The sequence below is a fragment of the Suncus etruscus genome, chromosome 12 (genome assembly GCF_024139225.1).
Source record: "Suncus etruscus isolate mSunEtr1 chromosome 12, mSunEtr1.pri.cur, whole genome shotgun sequence".
Lineage (NCBI taxonomy): Eukaryota > Metazoa > Chordata > Mammalia > Eulipotyphla > Soricidae > Suncus > Suncus etruscus.
Window position 1 is genome coordinate 97384636 of NC_064859.1, and position 25620 is coordinate 97410255.

A 25620-nucleotide genomic window follows, 5' to 3' on the forward strand; every position below is an offset into this window, starting at 1 on the left:
GCTTAGGCAGATTCTTGATATTCTCCTATAAATTGAGGGAACTATTTCCATGTGAGCAATGGGGACGGGTAGAGCTTGGGAGGCCCTGATGGCAGGCTACCAAGCTAAGATAGAATTTAATCTCACAGGGTCTCTGCAGTAGTATACCCCACAGTCTAAATACCCATGCCTTGCACACTCCCTGTCTCACACACAAGCAAAAAAAAAGAAAACAAGCCAAACAGGCACTCTACCAGATCAGTAAACTGGTCCTTGCAGGCATTTCGGATTTTCTCTGCAGTGGCTGGGCTGTCAAGTTGGAACAGTTCACTGGTGTGACTGTCCATGTGCTGGGCCCGGGCTGCACGGATGGCATCCTTGATGGCGAAGAAGATGGAGGAAGCCAGGAAAAGGGGTGGTTCTCCAACGGCCTGAAGCGACAGCAGAGGAGTAGGAGTCAGACATGGGATGTTCTTTCAAACAGGAAGGGGTCAACAAGAATGGAGTAAATGACCCAACCTCCTTAAGTCTTCTTTTTCTTTAAAACATACTAGACACAGAGAGGACCACCTCTACTAGTAGCCTGGGAGGTAAAAATGGGGGGTATGGGATGCATGCTGGGAATAGGGGTAGAGGGAGGACAATGTTGGTGGTAGGAACCCCTCTGATTCAATATCACTATGTACCTAAAATATTACTGTGAAGAATTTGTAACGCACTTTGATTAAAATTTAATAAATAAATAAATACATTTTAAAAGTTAAAAAAATTTTTAAAAAAGAAAATGGGTCAGATCAATAGTACTGCAGGTAGGGCATTTGTTGGCCTTGCAAGCAGAAAGCCCAGGTCTAATCCTGGGTACCACATATGGTCCCATGAAACTGCAGGAGTGATCCCTGAAAGCAGAGTCAGGAGTAAGCTGTGAGCATCACAGGATGTGGCCAAAAATTTATTTTTATTTAGTTGTGGTAATATTGTTACAATATTGCTGAGTTTTATCCTCATGATGTACAAGCCTACTGCACCCACGCAATCATCGAAATGCCCAAAACAGGCCATCACTGTCATTTTTTTAACATTTATTTTAAACTTTTGGTTTAATATATTTAACTTTAATTTTTATGGCTTTATTTATGTGTATATATGCATATATAAATATATATATATATTTGCAATCATACCAATAGTATTGTTTCATTCTTGTAATGCTGCTACACCTTACACACCATCAGAGTGTCAGGATCCCTCCACCATTATTCCAAGGTCCTTTCCTTCGAATCTCAGAGCACAGTTTTACTGACTCGAAAGATGCCTTTCTATTGGACAGTTTATAGAGACAGATAGCGGGTGCTTTCACTGTCCATCAAGAGGCATTCAAAACAATCTGAACAGATCAGGTTCAATGCTCATTCAAAGAAGATTTAAAGGAAATCAGATGTCAATTGCTAAAACACCAAGCTCATGGGCTGGAGAGAGTCCGGCAGATAGGGAGGGTACTTGCCCTGCATCCAACTGATTGGTTCCTGTTACCCAATACCATCCCCCACCCCAAGCCCTGCCAGGAGTGATCCCAAAGCACAAAGCCAAGAGTAAGTAGAGTAAGTCCTGAACACAGCCATAAGTAGAGTAAGTCCTGAGCACAGCCAAATATAGTCCAGAAACATAAATAAACAAACAAATAAATAAATAAATAAATAAATAAATAAATAAATAAAATACCAAGCTCAAGGAAATCTTTTTTTTTCAATCCCTCCTCTTATTTACTCTCTGACTGACCATGTCAGATTTTTTTTCAAGCTGATGATAGAAACTGCAGTAACTTCAGAAGGTAGAACTCGTGTCAAACCTATTCTGGGCAAAGGGTTACTATCTTGCATTTAACTATTTTTATTTTTGTTTTTGTGATTTTTTTTCTGGTCACACCTTACCAGTAGGAGGAGGCTTGCAATGTTTTGTTAAAGAATAATAAAAGAATAATAATAAAAAAACTATGGGAATTTTTATGCCAAAACTTCTCTGAGTTCTGAAATTGCTCCTAGTAAGCTTGTGGGTACCATATAAAATGCCAGGGATCAAACCCTGGTAGGCTGAATGTAAAGCAAACACCCTTCCTGCTATGCTCTGGCTCTGGCTCCTATACAAAAACTTCTGACATCAACTTAACCCTTTCTTGCAGGTTCTAAGCTTAGGTGAACCATCTACCTGCCAGTCTAATACCCATGTATGCCATCCTACCAACATACTTAGAGTATCTTCTGAGACCTGTGTAGTTGAATGTTTTCTGGTTGGAGCTGGTTAGACTCCCCAGAGTATAATATCAGAGATACCCTGATTCAAGATCACAGTGAAGCAGAGCCCTGCAAAGAATCATCCAGATACCACCTTCTTGGAGCCCCTACACTGCCTCTGAGCCTTTGATCCCCAGGAACATTTCAAGTTAACCAAATAAGCTCTAGTGATTGAAGGGTTGAAATCAGTGATACCATCCTTGGTGATGGTGCCAACTCTCTAGAACCAGGCCAGCCTGGGAAGCAAGGCACTGAGACAGGAGTACAAGAAGTCAGGGATAGAATAAAGGCGTGTCTTAAAGTAACCAAGAGGTCAGGCTCATCCTCAGAAGTATGGTGTCACCCACATCCAGGGCCAACTCCCTGGCAGAACACCCCACTCTTCTCTTAAATATATACCTCCCCAGTAAACCCCCATTGCTGAAGGTACAAGCCAGCCCCTCACCATCACCCTAGCAGAGCATGGACCCAGAGTGTAGTACCTTGGATGCATAGATGGCCTTCTTGTTGGGACAGTCCCGGAGCAGGGACACCCGGAACTCCGTGGGGATGCTGCCAAAGGCAGGAATCTTGTAGGTGCCAGGGCCCCGGGTGTGCAGGGAACCTTCTGGGGAGTAGAGCAGCTCCTCCATGGTGAAGAGACCCAGGCCCTGGACAAACGCCCCCTCCACCTGCAGGATGCACAGACATACGGCTCACCCTGCCCTCATTTCCAAGAGACAGCTTCTGGGAATGGCACCTAGAAAGGCACTGGAAATAATCTCACCCTCTGTCTGGCCTGGCCCTACCATAGAAAACTCTCCAGAATAGGAACAGAGAAGCCTGTGACATGGGAGGGCAGGTTCAGACTCATTAGCCAGGCAGGAGGGCTGGGCTGTGGGTGCATTCCTCATTGACTATAGAGCCATGGGAACTGCTCCCTGTAGGCACATTAAGAAGGGAGCTCAGGGACTAAGAGTAATTGAGCATGTCCCTCCAGGTCCCTTGTATGTGCAGAGTTGTATTAGGCACTTCTGCACAGCCCCAAACCATAGGATTAATTCAAAAGGGGATCCTGACACCCTATGTCCCCACCAGGCCTTCCCCTTGAGACCTTGAGATCATGGTCCCCTCTTCTCAGTTACTTATTCCTCTCTTAGGGGATGTGCCCAGTCTCTAATGTCCACATGCCCCTCTTCCAGCTGCCTTGTTCAGAATTGAAAGAGATCACATAGTCAGGGGAACCCCCTGACCAGCTCACTCTGTGTTTGCTGCCTTGTTCCTCCTGCCCATTCTGGAGTGTCTTTTGTCCTCCGTGTCCTCCCATCTTCTCTTCTCACCTCTATACTAAAGAATTTTTACTCCCAGAAGTGCAGAAGTTGCCCAGGATGGGAAAGGAATTATGGGGAAAAGCTTGTGACCCATTGGTAGCAACCCCAGACTCAGTCATCTTTCATTTGATGTGCCCCCTTATCCTGTGTACACACATGTGCCAGGCATGTTTATGTACATGGGAACATATGTATGCAAAAGTGCCATGTGTGGGGTTTTGTTGTGCATTTCTGTATATGAGTGAATTTCTACGTGACCCATGTACAGATGTGTGGCATATGTGTTAGCATTGTGGGGATATGTGGGCAGATACATATATGTGGGCATGTGTCCAAGTGTGCCCCCAGTATTCCCCTATTCATCAGCTTATTCTTGGAGAGCTGAATGCCATTTAAGTCATCTTCAGGCATATGTGAAAAGTCAAGTTATCACCACCCTAAATCTCACACTGAGGGAGAATATTTGCTACCAGATCTCACAGAAAAAAATGTCACATTGAACGAGATGTGGGGTTGGTAACCCTGGGGAGAGAGTGCTGGGGCAGTGTTATCTACCTGCCACTATCCTCACCCCCTGGTGATCTTACCTGACCAATATCAATAGCAGGGTTCAGACTGGATCCCACGTCCATCACGATGTCTGTGCGCAGGTTCTAAATAGAAGCATATTTGAGAAAAAGTAAGGGTGTGGGTTAACAGCTAGATCTTGGGTGCCCAAAGCTATTAAGTGCCCAATCAAGAGTACTTCAGAAGTGGGTTATCCCCTAGGTCCACTGCCATGTCACTGCAAATGTTTGCATTCTAAACATCTGGAGCAATAACAGCAAGCAGTAATGTCTTCTCAGAAACCTGAAATACCTAGGCACAGCTCTGGGCTTCCAGAACCCAAGTCTAGGCAGCCCAGAGTAGAGATCAGCTATCTTTCATTGGCTGAAAAACAATGTTTGCAAAACCCATAAAATAATAATTAGCCTTTTATATATTTAACAACTGGAATAAAACCAGAGAAGGAATATGTAGTGACATGAACATGACATAAAACTCACTTTAAGCTAATACAAACCTTATGCTCACTAGTTTTCTAATTTGAGGATGTTTCCTCACTAAGAGGGCAGAATTAAATCATTGAAAGTCCCTGTGGTTCAGAAAGCCTAAAAGGGTTTCTATGTGTTTTTGATAGTAAGTTGGCAGAGGAGATTGGAGAGATAGCACAGTGGTAGGGTATTTGCCTTGCATGCGACCAACCCAGGGCAGACTCAGTTTGATTACTGGCATCCCATATGCCCCCCCCCCGAGCTTGCCAGGAGCTATTTCTGAGCACAGAGTCAGGAGTAACCCCTGAACATCGCCAAATATGGCCCAAAAACCAATAAATAAATAAACTGTTTTAAAAAAAGTTGGCAGAGTCCTAATAGACACAATTTTTCTCACCCTAAATCCTGTATCTGTCAGCTATTTGGTATTTCAGTAGAGCTATTTCTTTTCTCTTCTAGCCCTTAGATCTAAGTTGTGTGAGTATGTTACCTTATGATCCCCTGACAGACAGTCGATCTCTACTTCAGAGCAAGCCACCCCGTAGCTGAAGTAGTGGAAGGGATTCCCTGAGTTGGTCTCAAAGCTGTAGCCCAGGTTGGGTGTTCTGGAGGAGAAAGAAGAAAACATTACACTGATGTTATGATGAACACTTCCTCCAGGCTTCCCACACAATCGGTTTTTCCTCCAAAATCTTAAAAGCACTCAAGATTTTTTATTAATATCTTTATAAACATTTTGATTACAAATATGACTGTAGTTGGGTTTCTGTCATGTAAAGCACTCAAGACTTTATTGTTCATTCATCTGTTCATGCTCTAAGAGTTTTGAACATTTTGAATCTGCAGACAGAACACCAGCGTTCCACCATGTGTGTCTTTTCTCTGCCATTTTGTCAATGGCCTCATCTGAATATAGTGTGTAGAGTCAGCATGTCAGCCTCAACAGGTAAAATCAGAGGGGGTTGGTTGGCCTGGGTCATGAGGAATATGGACATCCCATTCCATAGGAACTACTGGACCAGAATTCAAAATCCTGGGAAACAATCTTTGAGCGAATTCTACCTGAGCCAGCTCCTGGGCTATTCACAACAAGCTCATCTACTCAGTTTCCAAGGTGTTCGTTGTTTCCAAGGTGAAGGTCACCATGGTAAGTAGCTCCTGAGTGCCTGGGTGCAGAGGGTACACCTCTAGAAAAGCAACCAACATGCCTCAAACCTCTTCTGCTAACAAAATCCCATGGTCCCATTTCTCCTCTGTGAGTATTGAACATCTTCCACTCCCAATTTGCACTTGTGTGTTCTCACACCCAGGGTTTATGTTCTCTGTATATCTGTGGTTTTATACAATTTCAGAGAAAGAATTAGACTGGATGGAATAAATTCTGCATGAAAACAAGATCAACACAGAGTTGTAGGTCAACATTTCTGGGAGAAAACATTACCTTCTTTTTAACAGGGGGATGAGTTTTGAGGTCTAAATGGTGCCTGGGAGGACCACACACTACTGTGAGTCAAACCAGGGTTGGCCTCATGCAAAGCAAGTGTCTTCACCTCTTTATTATTTCTCCATCATCCCACTACCGTCTTCTCTGATCTCTGACTTCTCCATCTATCTCTGAGTTTTCTCTGACAGAACCCCAGTTTAATGAACTCCAGAAATGAAAGAGACCTTCCGGGGAAATCTACACTCATTTGTGACTGTGAGTCAAAAAACCGGGGGAGCCCTGAAGAAACAGAATTTCACCTAATAAATAGAGTTACAGGGCTTCATGTGATTACATAAAACTTTTTAAAGAAAAGACTGAGCAATTTTCCACCCCCATCCATCTACAGAAGAAAGGGTATTAGCTTTATTTCCCAGAGAGAACTGAAGAGTCTTGTGGAGAGTCAACAAATTGCCTTTTATGATTCCTAAATTAGATGAGTTGTACCCTTAGCTGCCCTTGCTGCTACTGGATTTTCAAGTTATAAAAAAGATGGTGTTCTTTTGTAAAGCTCACTGTGAATTCTACTCAGTTCTGCATTTTATAACAAGACCATAAGCTCAAAGTCCTCCATTTCTTTAGGGGGAAATTTTCCAGTAGAACAAAGTTACAGAGCTGAGTAACTCAGAACTAGGTACCTTAATTATCAACAACAAGCAGTTGATTATTTTCTTTATTGTAAGTGGGAAAGCCAGTTCAAAGAGAACCTCTAAGTTTTCCCAAGTGAAATGCTAAATTTTAAGACCAGAACAATAAAACAATTCCTTAGATATGGCAGTTTTGGGAGCCGAAATGATCGCACAGGAGTAGGGAGTTTGCCTTGCGTCCCTATGGTTCCCCAAGCCAGGAGAGATTTCTGAGTGCATAGCCAGGAGTAACCCCTGAGCATCACCTGGTTGTGCCTTCTCCCCCACCCCCCCAAAAAAGATATGGCAGCTTTTGCTTTTGTTTCTTGGAACAGAATTAGTAGATTAATTCCGTGGTCCTTAGAACTGGCAGAATAACCCTATGATATTTCAAGTATCTTTTAAATGAAATGAGTGGAAATCTATTGAACAAAATAAAAGTTTGAGTGGAATGTATTCCTCCTAGTACCAAGCTGGAAGAATTCAAAATAGAGGATACTGGAAGGTTAGGAGAATCACCTAGTACATAATGGATAAGGTTGGCACCACACTCACTTGTAAAATCCAGTAGCAGACAAGCTCACAGCATTCTGGTAGGCATCTAAGACCTAGGGAAGGAGGCAGTCATCACAAAGAGTAATTATGGTACCCAATAACCCTAACCTGCCATGAATCTCCCAGGAGCTCATTTTCCTCCTTGGTGTGAATCTTATAAAATTTTTAACCAGTGACCTGATCCCAAAGAATTCCCTTCGCACCCCTGGACCAGGTTCTCAGCATCCCAAAGTGTCCTCTCGAATTTTTTATGAGTTCTCATCTAGAAGTAGATGTTTAGCATCTCACTCCTTCCCACACTACCAAGCCCACACACTGCAGCCATACTGAAGTGTTGACTCTCTCTCGACCATGTCCTATACCTCTGCACCTTCAGTGGTTGCTCGCTATCTTTCCCATCAAAACCTCTTCCCTCAGCAAACAGACAAGGAAACACATCTCCTTTTTAATGATGACTTCCTACCCAGGCCATTTTAACAATGCTCTGTGGTTCACTTGATGCTTAGTGCGCTGACTTTGTGCTTATATTTATAGTATTATTCATTAAGATGTTCATCTATCATCCATATATACAATCCATGTCTTTATGAAAATTTTTTGTCACTCTAGCAAATTTCATTTGTTGTTGAATTGCATCATGGTCATTTTTATGATCACTGTCAAATTTCAAGTTCTTTTTACTATTACTATTACATTTTATGTTCATATTACCCTCTAATAATAATGCAACATTATTAGATAATTGTAGATGAGAAGGCTAAGGTTTAGAGAAATGTAGAGGATCTTACAACCCTATCTATTCATACACTAACCTATGTACTAATCTATCTGGGACCAAGTAGAGGCCAGAGCTGTGGCGCAGCAGTAGGGCAGTTGCACGTGGCTGACCTAGGATGGACTGCAGTTCGATTCCCTGGTGTCCCACATGGTCCCCCCAAGCCAGGAGTGATTTCTAAGCACATATCCAGGAGTAAACCCTGAGTGTCACCAGGTGTGGCCCAAAAAAAAAATTAAAAAAAAATATAAAAAGAAAAAATATAGATCTTAGTGGTGATAAGGCTTTTATAAAACACTGTGAAGGCACTAAGGTGATTTGATGCCTGCAGTTTCAGGTCACACCTGATGCCAATAGTCTTCAGGGGGTTAGTTACTCATAGAGAACACTGGACACCATGGTCAGTAGTTGAAGACAAATCTTATGACAAGTAAAGGCATTAACATTGACTGAAATATCCATACTAAATTAAAAAAAAAAAACTGCAGCAAGGGACCAGAGCGATAGCACAGCAGTAAGACATTTGCCTTGCACGAGGCCAACACAGAACAGACCCTGGTTCGAATCCCAGCATCTTATATAATCCCCCAAGCCTGCCAGGAGCGATTTCTGAGCACAGAGCCATGAGTAACCCCTGAGCACCGCCGGGTGTGGTCCAAAAATAAACAACCAAAAATAAAAAACCCAGCATCAATTTAAGTGTCAATGTGATGAGACTTATTTACAAGGCCCCAACACCTAAATAAACTTTTTTTCTCACATCAATTTGTGTTTCTTAAATATATTGACCTTCAAGCAATGAGAACCCAAATTTGGGTTTGGCAGCATAGGAAACAGGGCTCATATCAGAATGACTTGTTGATCCTTAAATAACACAATGACATGAGTTTTGACTAACTTCTTATCATCTTATCCTCTCTCTCTCTGTCTCTGTCTCTCTCTGTCTCTCTCTGTCTCTCTCTGTCTCTCTCTGTCTCTGTCTGTCTCTGTCTCTCTGTCTCTCTCTCTGTCTCTCTCTGTCTCTCTCTGTCTCTCTCTCTGTCTCTCTCTCTCTCTCTTTCTCTCTCTCAGAGAGAACCTCAGTGTGTCCCAATTCCAGTGCTGGGTAAGGAAAGGAATCTTAAGGACAGTGCTCAGAGAAAAAGGTATAGAAAACCTCTTCAAGTTAAGTGGGCTATTGGGGCTAAGCCTGAGTGAAGCAAGGCCTCAAAGTGAGCCCCACCCAACTATTTCCCCCACTCAGTCTCCTCGGGTTTGGAGAAGCCCAATCTTCAATTCCCACAGATTAAGGACAACAACATTTTCTCCAGAGACTCTTAACCCTAAGAGACAACAAGTAATGTTAAGACTCTACCTCAGGAATTCGGTATTTATTCTGAGTATTCCTCTTTGCTAGTAACTCATGTCCAGTGGATATCATAGAATGATAACTCTCTACCCTTTACTGTAGTGATGTGGATGTGCTCAGACTTACCCAGTCTTTCCAGGAGCCATTTTTGTTCTTTTCCTTGAAGGGTGCCAACCTCTTTGAGAATGGTCTGACATGCTTCCCTACAAGCACACACCAGACACTTTAGTCCTCGATGTCTCCAACCTAAAGCAGCCAAGGGCTGTGCTCAACAGGTCACTCAAACAGCCTTATCTTCTATCTTACAAAGATCCCAGACCCCAGAAAAACACACTAGCCTTTAATTAGAGAGTACTTCCTGATGCCAAGCACCAGTAGACAAGGTGAAATGTTTGATGGCTCCAGGGTGATACCTTTTACCCTCAGAGCCTTGGCTTGAGGCCACCTCACATGAAAAGATAATCAAGAAGGTCTGACTTGGCTGACCCCTATAGCAGGGTTCAATTGTATTCCTGTGCCTATGATTCATTCTAATACCAGGGATGTGTTCCCAGAACCAGCCCCCACCCTCATACCTCTAACACCCTTCCCATCTTCTGTAGTGATTTGGGTTCAGGATTGTCTCTTAGCTTGGTCTTTGAGGAACAAAATTCCCAAATCACTTAGTGAAAGGTAAAGTCACCTTTCAGGAGCAGAAAAGAACCCTCCTCTCCCAGATATTTTCCATCCCCCAAGACTGCTTACATAGACAGCTTGTCCGTTGATGTCAGTGCTGACAGAGGCAGCTGTGGGAGAGGTGTTGGGCACTGTGTTCGTGCTGGTCTCACTGATGTAGATCAGAGAAGTGGGTATTTTCAGAACTTTGCTGGCCACCTGTGTAAAGGGACAGCATCAGCTTCAAGGGAAAGGGGACTTGGTTGCCTTTTCCTGGAGAAAAGAGTAAGGTTTCCAATTCCAAAGACAAGAAGAAGTGAGCAAACTGTAATCCTAGGAGACTGACAAGTTCCTACATCTACCTGAAACAATGCTTTAGAGAGTCACCCAATCTTTCCAGGAGAAATTACTCAAGTAATTTAATTGGACTAAAATAATGTATAAACCTAATAGTGACTATAAGTACTTTTATGGCCAACCTGGGACCGACTCCAGTTCAATACCAGGCATCCCATATGGTCCCCTGAGCCTGCCAGGGATGATTTCCAAGTGCAGAGCCAGAAGTAACTCCTGAGCACCATGCTTTTGGGGTCAGGGTGGTTAGCATAGTGGTAGGGCATTTGCCTTGCATGTGGCTGACCCAGGAGGGACATGGCCTTGATCCCCAGCATCTTATAAGGTCCCCTGAACCAGGAGTAATTTCTGAGCACAGATTCAAAAGTAACCCCTGAGCACTACTAGGTGTGCCCCCAAAAAAATTTGCTTTAAAAATGAACCCTGGAATTTAGCTAGAGAACATAATTACACCAGTTTAAACACAAATTCAACCTTAATGCCTACCAATGAAGAACAGAGAAATGAAGATCCAATTTCTTATGAACACTACATTTTTCTGCCTAAAGATGGAGTCTTGCTTTGGGCAGCAGTATAGATAACACTAAAGAGAATTTTACTTAATGAAGCAAGTAAGGAAGTGAACAACCAAATAGGTTATTCCTACGTGAAATATAAATTACCAATCAAATATCAAAACAATGAAAATAACTCTTTGACAGTGGAAACCTCTGGTGGTTTCCAAGAGAAAAGGGAAGGGAGTGAGAAGATTGTAGGAAGGAGTAACATGTGTTGATGGGACAAGTCATAGACCTACACGCTGGTTCCAGCACCATCCTTCATGGGAAATGAGCAGCTTATATCTAATGACATGCCTACCTCTCTCTGAGCTCTAGCACATCCATCATCACTTGAGGGATCAACTGGTCAACCCCACTGCACTAATGAAGACATCAAGACCAAAAAGAATGGGTGTATCTAAGTCATATTAACAAGCAGTAGAACTAGGACCCAAGCATTGGACCCAAGGCCTGCTTTGTCTTCTAGCATATTCCACTGACCTGTCTCAAAGTCCCTTCCTCAGGGAGGCCCCATGGGGTTGGGAGGACATTCAGCTTCCAGGTAGCTCACCTGGACCATCTTGGTATGAAGGCCTTGGCCCATCTCTGTGCCTCCATGTGTCAGCAGCACAGAGCCATCTGTATAGACATGCACCAGAGCTCCAGCCTGTGGAAAAGAGGGTCAGCTATAAAATGGGTGGGGTCTAGGGTAACTTATGTAATGATTTAATGAGACAGCTATTGGAAGCAAATTTTTCTTTTTCATATTTCTCTCACTCTCCCAGTCTGAGAGAAAGGTCAAATGGCTTTGGCCACCCATAGATGAAAGTCCAGAAAGGAAAGCACCATGGGACCCCAGATCTCCAACTCTTTGCTTGCTCTCAATGTCCCATGACACACTGGAACAGAAGGGATAGGAAAATTTAGCTCTCAACAGAGATCTTCTGGTCAGACCTGACCTGTGATAGGGATATCCCCCCTCCCTGTCCCACATGGACACTTCTAGGGGAAGGAGGTTTCTCCCAGAGAGGAAATCTCCTCTGGGAAAAGGGAAAAGGAAATTACCTGATTCAGGAAAGAAAGAGTGAGCTTATCCCAAATTTGGTTGGAATGATGCATAGCCTCTCTTTTTCCAACAATTCTCCCTGGGAAGATAAAAGAAATCATCTCAATAGTATATAGGGTTCCAAGGAGCATTTATCCAAGTTAACAGTTTGTAAATTCAGAGCAAGGCATGGAGTTGCTTGGACTTCTTGTCTTTTATTGCAGTGCCCTTCTCTGTCCAATGGTGTAAAAAGAGTTCTTGAGTAGGGGATCCCACGGGAGCAATGGGAGGCTCCCAACTTGAAATATTTCTCCTGATTGAGAGTTAGTGCCAGGTGACCTGGAACCAGCAGAATCCAACAAACAAATTTATGTTCCCATTTTTTTTTGGGGGGGTCACACCTGGCAGCACTCAGGGATTACTCCTGGGTATATGCTCAGAAATCGCTCCTGGCAGGCTCAAGTAATCATATGAGATCGGCTGGATGTCGAACCACTGTCCTTCTGCATGCAAGGCAAATGCCCTACCTCCATGATATCTCTCCAGCCCAATTTATGTTTCCTTAATCACATCCAGTGGTTTTATAGTTTTGCATTCATTCTGACTTTCTGTGCTTCCAATCATGTGCCATGTACTCATTATTCACACACACACATAAATACACACATACACACACTCACACAGTTGTTATGCATCATGCTTTATAATAACTTTGATCTTTGATCATTACCCACACTCCCTTGAACAAGGATCATCTCTAATCAGAGGGTTAGTTCAATGGTCTTAGTGCAGAGATTAACCTAGGACAGACAAGAAAAGGTGAGGCAAGAAGGTTTCTGGTTTCCCTCAATGTTACATATTTCATCTAGGGGACTCAACGAAGATGCCAACACCACTTTGCAGATCATCAAAATGAGGTGCCTAAGATGGGTTCTAAGCCAACTGGAATGTATAGCTTAGTGTCAGGCACAGGTACGTAGGGGGGTAGTCACAGCTTTGGGCCAGAGTCCCGAAGAACTCTGTGTGCCCAGAAGGCAAGCAAGCATGCAAAGGAGAATTGGCAGCACCAAGGGAATACTTATTCTAGGATTATAAAGAGACTGATGGCTAGTGGCCAACCCCATAGCCTCATCCCTTCTTAGTTAGGCGTGGTTCCATGGAGAGAGAGTCCTGGAACCCTCAGAGTGTGCCAGAAAGCGGGTTTCCTCCCCTCCAGCCTTACTTGTTAAACTTGTCCACTTCACTGCGCCGAGCCTTGTACTCTGAGCTAGCCATGCACTCGTCCCAGCACCTGGGCAAGGTGAAACCTTCCAGCTTCTGGTTGAAGTGGGTCAGGTCGCCTTCTCGATACATGTTCTTCTTCCGCACCTTCCCACGGACATGGAACCTGAGGCCTTGCCAGGAGCAAGAGACCCCAGAGTGTGGGGTAGGGAGAACCCAACCTCAATTCAGTTCTCAGCCCCTCAAAGGCGTGTGCCTGCCTATTTTCTCTGCCCATGGAAGATGCCAGGGTAGGATGCCACCATGACTCCAAAAGTGACTTGTGCCACCAACTTCCCAACTCACCTCCTCAGCAGGCAGCCCACAGGTCACTGCTACATCACTCATCCAATATTCAGCAATGAGCATCCCCTGAGGACCCCCAAAACCCCGGAATGCCGTATTGGAGGGAAGGTTGGTCTTGCACAGTCGTCCAGTGCCCCGGATGTTGGGGATTTTATAGCAGTTATCCATGTGGAATAGGGCACGTTCCATGATCTAAAGTAGAGGATATTGGAAGGGAAGAAATAGCACATTTGTTTCAAAAAGACTTCCAGGCCTCTCCCATCCTGTATTCTCAGCCCCCAGTGGTCCCTTCCCAGTCCTTCTGCTGGTCCTTTGCCTCTCAAAACCTCTGGGAAATCTCAGATTTGAGGCACAATTGTGCAACTCATATTTTCTAAAAGCATTTAAGTTACACGAGCCCATAGGGTAACCATGGTAGGTGAATTGTAGTAGATGCTACAATTGTAGTAGATGTTTTAAGGAATAACTATGATACTAAGAGTAATTGAGAGAAACTAAGCATTACCAAGAGTAAGTTATTTAGGCATCATAAGAAAAATAAAGTGTAGATAAGACAAATCTATGTTCCCTTAATCACAGCCAGTGGTTGTATAGTTTTGCATTCACTCTTTCTGTGCTTCCAGTCATGTGCCATGTACTCATTACTCACACACACATAGACGCACACATACACACACTCATACAGTTGTTATGCATCATGCTTTATAATAACTTTGATCTTTGATCATTCCCACACTCCCTTGAACAAGAATTATCTCTAATCAGAAGGTTAGTTCAATGGTCTCAGCGCAGAGATTAACCCAGAACAGACAAGAAAAGGTGAGGCATGAAGCATGCTGCAGGTGTAGACCAAGGAGCTGGGACCCCTACAGGGAAGTGGAGGTAGCCCCACTTACACTCTGAGAGAGGTCCAAGGTGTTTCCTGCATTGCTGTAGTGCTCCACCTCCAGAGCCACGATCTTCCCTGTCTTCATGAAGCCAACCTGACAGAGAGAGAAGTATTTCTCACAAGTCTGTCCATTGCTCCCCTGACCCCCTAGGGCTAGCTGCAGACCACCTTGCCAGGTAGCAAAGATAGAAAGTAAAGGATGTCCCAGAACTTCACAGTGAAGCCCATCCCAAAGGCCTCCCTATCCTAAGCTCCCCTTTCCTAACACTCCTTCCAGTTCCTGGTTCTAGAATAAGTTGAGAAGGTAGGAGTGGGGTGCAAAAGCATAAAGTAGGGGTTACCCTGCAGCATCTGGCTGGCAGACAGTGGATTTCACTCTGCTGGAGTCTGAATGTGCTCTTGACCCTACTTTCCTCTGTAACCCCTGAAATTAACCCACTGGCCATTTCCTCGGCTAGGAAACTGGGACCTCAAATAATCAAGGGATGTTCTCTGATCCTCAAGATCCAAGAATAAGAGAAATCCTTCCCATGTTTCAATGCTGATAGAGACAGATCCTTTGGTGGAGTTCAATTTGTGACTAAAAAGGAAGATGGGCAAATCCAGTTCTGAAGAGTGGGGTCCTAGCTGATAGAGCACAGTGGAAGTTGGTTCAGCTGGAGTGTGGAGGGGAGAGTGTGTGGTAGGAACAGGGTCTGTCATCATCCGGAGACTTCCAGAAAAGTCCAGTGCACAGTGCACAGATGATGTGGGCAGTGTCTGGCTGTCCAGGGTCCAACAGAGCAGAGACTTAGTCTAACAATCCATGTCCCAGAAGCTCTGGGAAGCTGGATGCCTCATTATCAACGCCTGAGACATTATTTAGAGACTGGCACCAGGGCATGAGTGCAAGAACACTGAGCACTCTACAGAGAGCCCCACCCCAGGTCTGCTGATAAATCACACTTTTGAGCCTAAGTGGACAAAGATCACTGTAAGACTCCACCAAATCAGATAGTGGGGAACACCACCCTGCACCTTTCATGGGAAAGGACATTCTAGTCTTTCCTTCCCCCCACTTTGTCCCACTTCCACCACTCAATGATTCAGAATCTTTGGTTCTCATTTTGTCCTTGAACTTCTGCAGGGAAAGGTCGGAACAGTGCAAATCTTGCATCTCTGCCCTTGGGTTTCCAGGAAGATAGCATTGCCCACTGGGCACAGCCCATCATCTAGTACCTTGTATTTGGCTAGGAAGGGATGCCTGCCACCCGTTATCAGCATGTCTTCATCCCGATCCAGCATGCAACGCACAGGCCGGCCAGTCCTGAGAGAGGCATCACATGATTAGAAACATGGAAACCTCGATGCCTGCCCAATGTTAACAAAATCCAGAAGGCCTTCCTCCAGAGGCAGCCTTCTTGTCCTCCCAAAGACTTCAGGGAGCACTCACACATGTGCAGCTAAGGCCACAGCTGTGGACACCACAGTGCTCCTGGTCTCTTTCCCTCCAAAACCTCCTCCCATTCTCTTCACACGGACCACAATCCTGTTTTCTGGGACATTCAACATTTTTGCAACAAAAGCCTAGAGACAAAAGAGAAAAGCATTTGCACTGAACACATTCTGCCACCTTTCATCAGGCACAAGAGCCTAGACCCCTGCCCATCTCGGTAGTCATCTTTGGTGGCTTGGGAACTACCTTGAATTGGGATCCCACCCCACTCCTGCTACATCCTGCTGGTGTATATTGGGGTCCAGCACCCTCAATCATTGAGGCTGATTTCAAAGTAGGAAGCAGTTGTTTTCTGCACACTTGCAAGGCTTAAATTCAGTCAATCTGGGCAGAAAGATGGAGGTACAGGGTGAAGTCCGTAGCCAAGAACACTGGCAATCTTGTGATATTACAGGCAAGAGAGAAATGGGTATATCACAAGTTGTTATGGATAGTTTGGGATGAGTACTTGGTCACTTGAGCAAGGGTGAACATTTGATTCATCACCTTCAATTTACAGAAGGAGGGGGAGGCAGAATACAGCTCTGAATAAACCAAATCCTTGGGGTACTGGAATGACAGATACTGAGATTGGGTCTCTCCTAGTGTTCAAATACATTATAATATCTGCCAAGTCCCAATTCAGAGATAAGGAAACTGACGCCAAGACCATTCACAGAAGCCACTCCATGACACAGTTTATGACTCCAATATCACAACCCTCAAATTCCCTTTGATCCACACAGACCCCTTTCTTCCCACTCCTTCCATGCCCTGTGCTTATGCTGTCCCCCAACACTAACCTGGGTTTTTGTGGTATTCTGTGTGGACACATAGAGTTCCATCTCTCCTGCCTCTCCTTTGGGCACAGCAATGGTGCAGTGTGTCTCCAGGTAGAAGTGCTCTTGACCCCCAATGTAGAGTTCACCTGGGAGAGTAAAAAGGCCCCACATACAGTAAGCCCGTGTACATAGGGGATACAGATTTGCTTATAAAGTTCAGTACACTCCCTCAGCACCCCTGGGGAAAAACCAACCACTCCCAACAAACTTCATGCTCCCCATAGGTGGGTTAACTCTTACTATTATCCATTTGAGAAAGGAAACACACCCCCTCAACAAAGAAACCAGTGTGACTGAGACATGTGCCTGGCATGTTACAACAACTGAAGGAAATTAGACTTTGAAACTCTTGTTGTAAACTCTTGAAGTAAAGAAGAAATTAATGGATGTGATAAGAAGGCCAAAAACATCCAGAGCTTCTCCTTCAAGCACTGCTCAGTGTAACTCTACTAACCCCAGACAACTGCTACACCTGAGCACCACCAGGACTGCCCTTACCTCACCAAAATAACAACAATGAGGAGCTTTCAGAAATAAATTAAATCAGTCATTTGGGTGGTTGGACCACTAGTGATGGAACCCTGCCTTGGGGGGAAAGCTTCAACATAAAATTATGAGAGGAAAAGACCCAGGCTAGTCTGCCAAATTAACATCCCCACAACCAGCCTATAGTCACAGGCACTACCCTAGAGACAGGAGTACAGAGACTTAAGAGGCTGCAAGCTCTTCAACCAGGGACTTCTTTTTTTTTTCCTTGGGGGTGGGGAGCCATACCCAGCAGTCTCAGGGGTTATTTCTGGTTCTGCACTCAGAAATCGCTCCTGGAAGGTACAGGGGACCATATGGGATGCTGAGGATCAAACCCAAGCCTGTCACAGGTCGGCCACATGCAAGGCAAATGCCCTACCACCGTGCTATCACTCCTGTCCCTGTTCCCAACCAGGGACTTCTATGAAGAACTCACTTCCCTGCTTCAAGACTCAGGTGAGCTCTTGCATTTTACTCCTATGTCAGGTGCCCCCATCCGCTCTGCAGAACAGAGCAGATCCCCCCACTGCTGCAGCTCATCTCAGACACACACACACACACACACACACACACACACACACACACACACACACTGCAATGCCGTTGTACCTGAAACCACATTGTCAGCTTCAGAAAAGCCCTTTGTGAGGTTGCCTTTCTCAATCTTCAGCTCAGGTCCATAAAAGGAATTGTTTTTTATAGCTTCCTAAGGATCAAAAAAGAATTCTCAGTGACTTGGCTCTTAGGAAAAGAAGAAGTTTCTATCTGGTTGGGAGGAGGGAAGAACTTGGGGAAAAGGAGTCCTCCCTTTTCACACGTGCATCTCTAACACTTTCTTTTATAGATTCCAGGAAGTTCCTGGGCATCTCATGGAGTCCTAGTCCTTTCTTACTTCCAGTATCAATGGACAACCCTGATCTTGAAGAAAAGCAGAGAATTTCTTAGAGAATTAGTCAGGGCTAAGGAAGAAAGAATTTGGGCTGGTTGTTAAAGTGAGAGCTCCAAGTATATTTAGGATCAGGTTGGGAAAATTTCCCACAGCCACACAATCCCAGTACTATCTCTAATCCTGTATAGGGAATCCTAACAAAGATGCCTCCTGGAGTCCAGCCTTTTTCACAGGAAGTTCGTACTCAATTACCTCCATTGTGATAATAGCTGGAAGATCATCATAGGTGATTTTCACCCCCAGGGCAGCTCTCTGTGCATGTTCTGGGGTGTCAGCAATCACAGCACCAATAATATGCCCAACGCAAGTCACCTAGGAGAATAGCCAGACTGTAAAAGAATGTCACAGGCAGCTCTACATGGTTCAAAAAAGCAAAGGACATCTCTGTTCACCACTTCTTATTAAGGCACATTTCAGCAATAGTCTTTTGCAAAAATCAAAGGCTTTTTATGTGGTACATATACTCAATAGAATATTATGCAGCCGTCAGAAAAAAAATGAAGTCATGAAATTTTCCTATACGTGATGGACATGGAAACTATTATGCTGAGTGAAGTAAGTCAGAGGGAAAGAGATAGATATAGAATAGTCTCACTCATCTGTGGGATTTAAGAAAAATAAAAGACATTATTATAATAATACCTAGAGACAATAGATATGAGGACTGGAAGGACCGGCTCATGATGTGGTGCTTATCACAAAAAGTGTGAGTGCAGTTAGAGAAATAACTACACTAACAACTGTCATGACAATGATAATGAGTGAGAGAAATAGAATGCCTGTCTTGAATGTAGGCAGGGATGGGGGAGGAGGGAAAAAGAGGGCATTGATGATGGAAAGATTGCACTGGTGATTGGGGGAGGGTTCTTTTCTGTAACTGAAACTCAGCTACAAACATGTTTGTAATCATGATGCTTAAATAAATATATTATAAATTTTAAATTAAAAAATAAATAAAAACAAAAGCTCTTTGCTTCTCTTACTATTATAGGATTTGTGCTTTTTTTCTAAGTATATAGCATCCGTCGAATTGGATTAGAACTTGAAGATCATTAGTATCAGAGGACAAATTCACTTCATCTCAAAGTTTGTTCTGATGTTTCAGTACTAGAAGCCTGTTGAAATAGTCCCAGGTTGGAATGTGGCAACTGATTAGTGAAGTCTGCAAAAGCAGCAGAATGAGAGGCACAGCATAATGTAGCGTGCTTGTTATCTTAGTTGGGTCTTCTCTATCACCCTTTTTGGAAGAGGTGGAGAACCAGCCGCCAAGATCAAGCAGCTAATGACTACACCATGAATTTTCATCCTTTCTACCATTCCCACTCTTTATCTTCTCTTTATGGGTTATATAAAAAACTTTTCTAAGATATCAACTGTGTCTTACTCTTTACCTTGATGCCCAAAGTGGTACCCCCCCCCAAATTCTGGTACTTATATTTGATGTCTGTTATATAGTCTGTATTTGGGAAGGGATATATTTGTTATATAGTCTGTATTTTGGGATGAATTACAGAATAATGACTGCTCTTTTCACTTAATAATGCAATTTCTTAAAAACATTAATGAAGGGTCGAAGAGCTAGTACAGTGGATAGGATGCTTGTCTTGCAGATGGCAAACTCGAGTTTGATCCCCAGAACCACATATGATTCACTGAGCACCATCAGGAGTGATCCTTGAGCACAGAACCAGAAGTCTGGTCTGAGCACAACTGGGTATGGCCAAAAACAAACAAACCAATATAAAGCACAACGAATCTCCTTCAGAAATCATTTTCTACTCAAAGAAAAAACAATCTAAACCTAAGCCACAAAATAAATTGTTCAACTTCTCATTTTGAAATATGATAATGGTCTGATTAAATCATTACCATTAAATCTGATCATGGTCTCTTGAAAACCAAATCAAGTCATTGGCTTAATTGATTAATTCAGAGTCAGCTGAGTTCTCACTAATCATAGTGCTCACTATATTCCTGTGGGTTCTTGAAGTTTGTCGAGTAATTTGTTCTTCTACCTAATACTCCTGGAAACTTTATGTCTCAGAGACATCACTTTTTTATTCTCTCCACTTTCACATCCATAAAATGAATTTGCTCTTCAGTTATTCATTTGCAGCACATTCAATTTGCAGCACTTGAAATTTTTTAAATAATGAGGTCACTGAGAATTCTTTCATAAATATATGTAGTTTTGGAACGGCTGTTCTGAACATTTAGAAGGTTTTTTCATATATAACTAATATTAATATGCAAACTTTCATGTATGTGAATGATCAATTCATTGAGTAGTCCCCCTCCCAGTCAGTTGTTTTAATGTATTCTTATTTCTTTAGGTGGATGTGGGCCACACCTAGAAGTCCTTAGGGTTATTCCTGGCTCTGTCTCAGATATTATTTCTAGCAGGCTCATAATGGGATACCAGAGATTGAATCTGGGTTGGCCACATGCAAGGCAAATGCCTTTTTCGCTGTGCTATTGCTCCAGTCCCTATTCTTAACACTTTTCATCAAGGAGCATATAATGTATCTTCAAGAGCCCAGTTATTCCTTCAACTGTAATCATCAGACTTGTTTAATCCCACATCAAGACATCTCATGAGGGGTCAGAGTAATAGCACAGCTGGTAGAGCACTTGCCTTGCATGTGACCAACCTGGGTTCAATCCCCAACATACCATATTGGTCCCTTGAGCCCGCCAAAAGTGATTCCTGAGTGTAGAGATAGGAGGAATCCCTGGGCACTGCTGGGTGTGGCCCAAAAAGAAGACATCTCATGACATAGCAGCTGCCCCTTAAATCAACTAGCAAGCATCTAATAGAATTTAGAAGCAATAGACAGCAGTGCTATCACCTCACTTATTTTTCTGAACGCTCTCTAATGGGATAATATCCATTGTTAGTACAAATGTCCAATCTTTTCAGGATGAGAGATTTGGGTGAAGGAGCAGAAATTGAAACATCATGTAGCTGACCCCAGTTTGGTCCCTGTGAGAAGTGAACCCTGAGTCCATAGTCTGGCGTAAGCTCTGAGCACAAGTGGGTGGGGCCCTCAAACAAAAAAGAAAATAAGGGCCCAGAGAGATAGCACAGCGGTGTTTGCCCTGCAAGCAGCCGATCCAGGACCAAAGGTGGTTGGTTCAAATCCCAGTGTCCCATATGGTCCCCCGTGCCTGCCAGGAGCTATTTCTGAGCAGACAGCCAGGAGTAACCCCTGAGCACCGCCGGGTGTGGCCCAAAAAAACAAACAAAAAAAAAAGTTCAAGTCATACCTCATCCTTTGCAAAGATTGTTTCATCACTCGCTATCCCAGTTTTATTGCTTCCAGGAATATCATCAGCAGAGATAAATCTGTGGAATCCTGGCACCTTTTGGGCTTCTGATAAATCTATAGACCTGAGAGAAGAAGCAGTATGAGGAGGCAGGCAGGAAAACCAGCTGTATATGCTTCTATTCATCCACCCTGGTTTGTTTACATTTTGGTAATTGTTTCTCCACCCAATTTCTTCCCTTTTCTACCTCCTGTTCTATTCTGCAAACATTGAATTAACAGTCCCATATGAGGTCCATTGGCTGAGTGCTTCTAGAGAGAGAAGGTCACTGACCCTGTCCCCAAGGACCCATATTGTGCAGTGCTCTGCAGTTCCAGTGAACCAAGTCACAGCAAAGAATGTTTTTCAGAAGGGTTCTGGCTTACTATAGAAATCAGTGATTTAGGACTCATCATTTCTGGAAAAAAAAAAAAAAGCTTAAAAGTATTCACTGGCTCCACACTAACAGAGTCTTTCCATCCTGGTGAAAAGAGATCACATTGGAGTCATATGGGCCTTCCAGGGATAATAGTTGGAGCATTTGCCATTTATAAGATTCTAAATTTCATGTTTATTTGGACCCTTATCTCTGCAGGAAACAAACTAAGGGACGTCAGGATTGAGCTTTGGAAATCACCAATCCAAGTACCAACCAGCCTCCAAGCAGATCACCCTCACCAGAAACCCAGAAAAAACTTTGCTATTGTCTTCAATTCACCTTTGGAGGGACTTATGGTCATGGAAGATAAGTTGATCCAAAGTCATCCAATCTGAAAGTAGGGTAACTGAGTTTGGAACAGTGGCAGTAATACTAATAGTGTTCATTAGAATCAGAGAGATAATACAGTAGATAAAGTGCACTTATTACTTGTAAGTAAGTAAACTTGTAAGTTTGACCTTCCCCAAACTGTATATGGTGCCCCCAAGCTCTTCCAGGAATGATCCCTGAGCACAGAGCCAGAAGTAAACCCTGAGAACATCTGGTTTAGCCCAGAAACAAAAATAAAAATAAATAATGGTGATGACAATAATAATGGAGCAGAATATCATCACTGTCATAATAAGATGACACATGTTATGTTATAACATGGTGTTGGTGGTGGTGGTTATACAGAATGAGTGATAGTAACCAAAACATTGGTAGTGTTGGTGATTATAGTCATAGTGGTGGGAGTGGTAGTAACAGTGAAAGTCATAATGGTAGTAGTGGTAACAATTGTAGTGATAGTAGTAAAACTAATTCATTGTAGTCTTGGGGTTGGTACTAGGGATAGTGGCCATAATAATTTGGCAATGGCACAATAGTGGTGGTCATCATTGTAGAGGTCGTAGTAATGGTAGTGGCAATTGCAACAGTCATGATAGTTGTAGTAAAAGTGGTAATGGTGCTGGTGGTAGTTGACTAGTTCTTCTGAACCTACATGGCCATTTGACATACATCTAGAAGGAAACTCCAGTCGACCCAGCAAAGGCATTTCAATAAACTGATATTGCTCCAGTGCAGCCATTGAGGTATTCCTTGCAACCCTCTCCCTGACACTGCCATCAATAGGGCCCACTGAACCTGACCTCCCCTACCACTCTACAGGCTGACATATAGAGGCTTCATCTCCCCTCTAGATTGGGAGGTTCTGAGACACATCCCCATCTATGTGTCCTGTACCCAGCAGGGGTTTCCAGAATCCTCCTCCCCCAATGCATGTGTCTCACTCACTTGATCTTGGCATGGGCCCGGGTGCTGGTGACCAGCCGGAGATACAGTTCATTGTCATAGCGAGGGATGTCATCACAGTACACAGCCTCCCCAGAGGCCTGCATGGCTGAGGCCAGGTGAGGCAGGGGCCGACCCACCATGTCTTCCTCCGCCTGATCTTTCGGCACCTCCTGGAATGGTGTGGTCACAAGTCAGGCTGAGCTCAGGGAGAAATGTCATCCCATAGTCCCAGAGCATGGAAATATGTGAGGTAGAGCAAGCTTATCAGTGACGATAGCGAAGACCAGGGAACCAGAAAGGCAGAGATGCGACTGAATAACAAGGTAGAGTCACTGTGAATACAGGTAAGTATCATCAGATACAGTCTATGGCAGAACTTAAGCCAGAGCAAAGAGCCATGTGATATGTAAAAGAAGGACATAAAACATGGGTGTATCTAATTCAAATTATGCAAGTCCATGTATGTATTTATAACCAAGTAAATAAGAAAAAGGTGAAACAGTAAGTAAATATATGGGCATAGCTTTTTCCCTGGGAGTAGGATTTGGAAAGATGTTTTAGCTTTATTTATCAAAATAAATAAATCAATAATAAAGCTTCTTTTAGCTTTATTTGTCAAAATGCAAGTTGATCTTTGAACGATATGAACTCACAGTATCATAAATGAAAATAAATTAAAAATAAATTTACAGCTCTGCAAATTATTTTCTCTTCCTTGCAATTTTACCCACGTTTGTAATCTAGCTTATTTTATTGCATAATAAAATTTGTACCCAGTACAGATAACATTCGTATTCAGCCTGTGGTTATCAACTATTAATATTATTGGTAAGTCTTAAGGCAACAGCAAATGATTAATAGGTTTGAGGAAGTCAAAAGTTGTAGAGAGTGGGAAGAGCTCCTACCTTTCATGCTTTGTTCCAGGGTCAACGATATTTGTTTCATAATAAAACTATATTTTGTATGTTTTTCAAGATATGTAACTATAAGAATAGTGATATTGATCAAGTGAACTATACGTCAGGAACTATCTCATCCGTTTACTTTTATTGATGTATTTCATCTTCCAACTATCTTAAGAAACAAGGATCATCATTAACCACAATTGTAAATGAACCATATCAACTTGCCCAAGAGGCCGGAGAAACTAAATAAGTTGCCCAAGGTTTTATGGTAAAGAGCTTACAGGGTCTGAATTTAGTACAGAAAATGCAATCCCAGAGTTTCCGATCATAACACCCTAAGGCAGGGATTCTCAAATTATGACTCAAAGTTCAAAGATTGCCCCTATCTGTTTTTGTCCATCAAGTTTGATTGGAATAGGGCTACACATATAAATGTATGTACTGTCTCTTTTTGCTTTGGGTTATCATCACAGAGATGAGACATTTCACAGAGACTATGTGGCCCATAAACTTGAACATACTTGGGTAGAGAGGAAATGCCTCTATACCTTCACCTCTCAAAAAGTGGACTTTAATAATAAGTTGTTTTGGTTTGGTTTAGTTTGGCATGTTCACAGAAAATTCCAGATTTAGTATGTGAGGCCAGCAATGGCAAAACAGAGGAAAGAAAGAATATCTTTAAGGAGTAGATAAGGATGAGAACTATCTAAGAGAAAATAGTGAGACAGAATTGCTTCATTGGTATTGATTCCATCCTTCTCACCAGGATCAATGCTCTCAAGAGCATAGCTTTATTGGAGGTGAGCCCTTGGCCAAGTAGGAGCCTCATAGATGTTATCTAAAACACACCCTTCACTTCCGACCAATGGCAAAACCAAACTTACTTGGAAGAGCTGGACATTGGCTGGAGGGTCTTTATAAAAAAGTAAAGTGGCGCTGGCATCACTGGGGTTCAGTTTGCCACACTTCTGTGGAAGAAAGAGAACAGAGGGACCATGCTCAAGACTTTCCATCGTTCACTTAAGTCAGGGTCATCCCCCAAGCAGTAAGAGTCACAGCTGTGCCCTACCCTCCTCAACATCCCCCCTTCTAGAGCACATGTGGCTCCCTCAATTTCCCACTGTGGATTTGGAAAAACTGGATATTCAATTTTAGCACCGCCAGCCCAACCCCTCTGCTCTGCAGAAGGAATAATATATTCCACACACACCCGTTCTGCACAAGAATGGCCCACTCGCCCCAACATCACTCTGTATAAAAATGACCTTCACCTCCCTGCCCCAGTATTGCTGTGTATCATTATGGCCTAAATGCTCCAGCACTGCTCTATACATAAATTGTCCCCACCTACACCCCAATAAACACACACTGCTCAAGGGAATGGCCAGCATTTCCTTCCTCACCAACCTCCTTCCCACACTTATGCTTTCACTGGGCATTCCTTTCTCCCCATCCAT

General features: G+C 43.3%; 1 protein-coding gene across 1 annotated transcript in view; it reads right to left on the reverse strand.

Annotated features, from left to right (window-relative positions):
• Nucleotides 1–25620, reverse strand: part of XDH (xanthine dehydrogenase) — a 60677-nt gene that overhangs the window by 2011 nt on the left and 33046 nt on the right. Inside the window, 24 exon segments of the mRNA XM_049784232.1 lie at nucleotides 234–410; nucleotides 2750–2938; nucleotides 4165–4230; nucleotides 5102–5216; nucleotides 7276–7328; nucleotides 9525–9578; nucleotides 9580–9596; nucleotides 10102–10105; nucleotides 10143–10271; nucleotides 11517–11612; nucleotides 12011–12033; nucleotides 12036–12065; nucleotides 12068–12090; nucleotides 13213–13346; nucleotides 13545–13748; nucleotides 14453–14539; nucleotides 15664–15751; nucleotides 15878–16011; nucleotides 16723–16847; nucleotides 17899–17995; nucleotides 18431–18550; nucleotides 21506–21629; nucleotides 23259–23428; nucleotides 25048–25131. Coding sequence (XP_049640189.1) covers nucleotides 234–410; nucleotides 2750–2938; nucleotides 4165–4230; nucleotides 5102–5216; nucleotides 7276–7328; nucleotides 9525–9578; nucleotides 9580–9596; nucleotides 10102–10105; nucleotides 10143–10271; nucleotides 11517–11612; nucleotides 12011–12033; nucleotides 12036–12065; nucleotides 12068–12090; nucleotides 13213–13346; nucleotides 13545–13748; nucleotides 14453–14539; nucleotides 15664–15751; nucleotides 15878–16011; nucleotides 16723–16847; nucleotides 17899–17995; nucleotides 18431–18550; nucleotides 21506–21629; nucleotides 23259–23428; nucleotides 25048–25131 — 2343 coding nt within the window.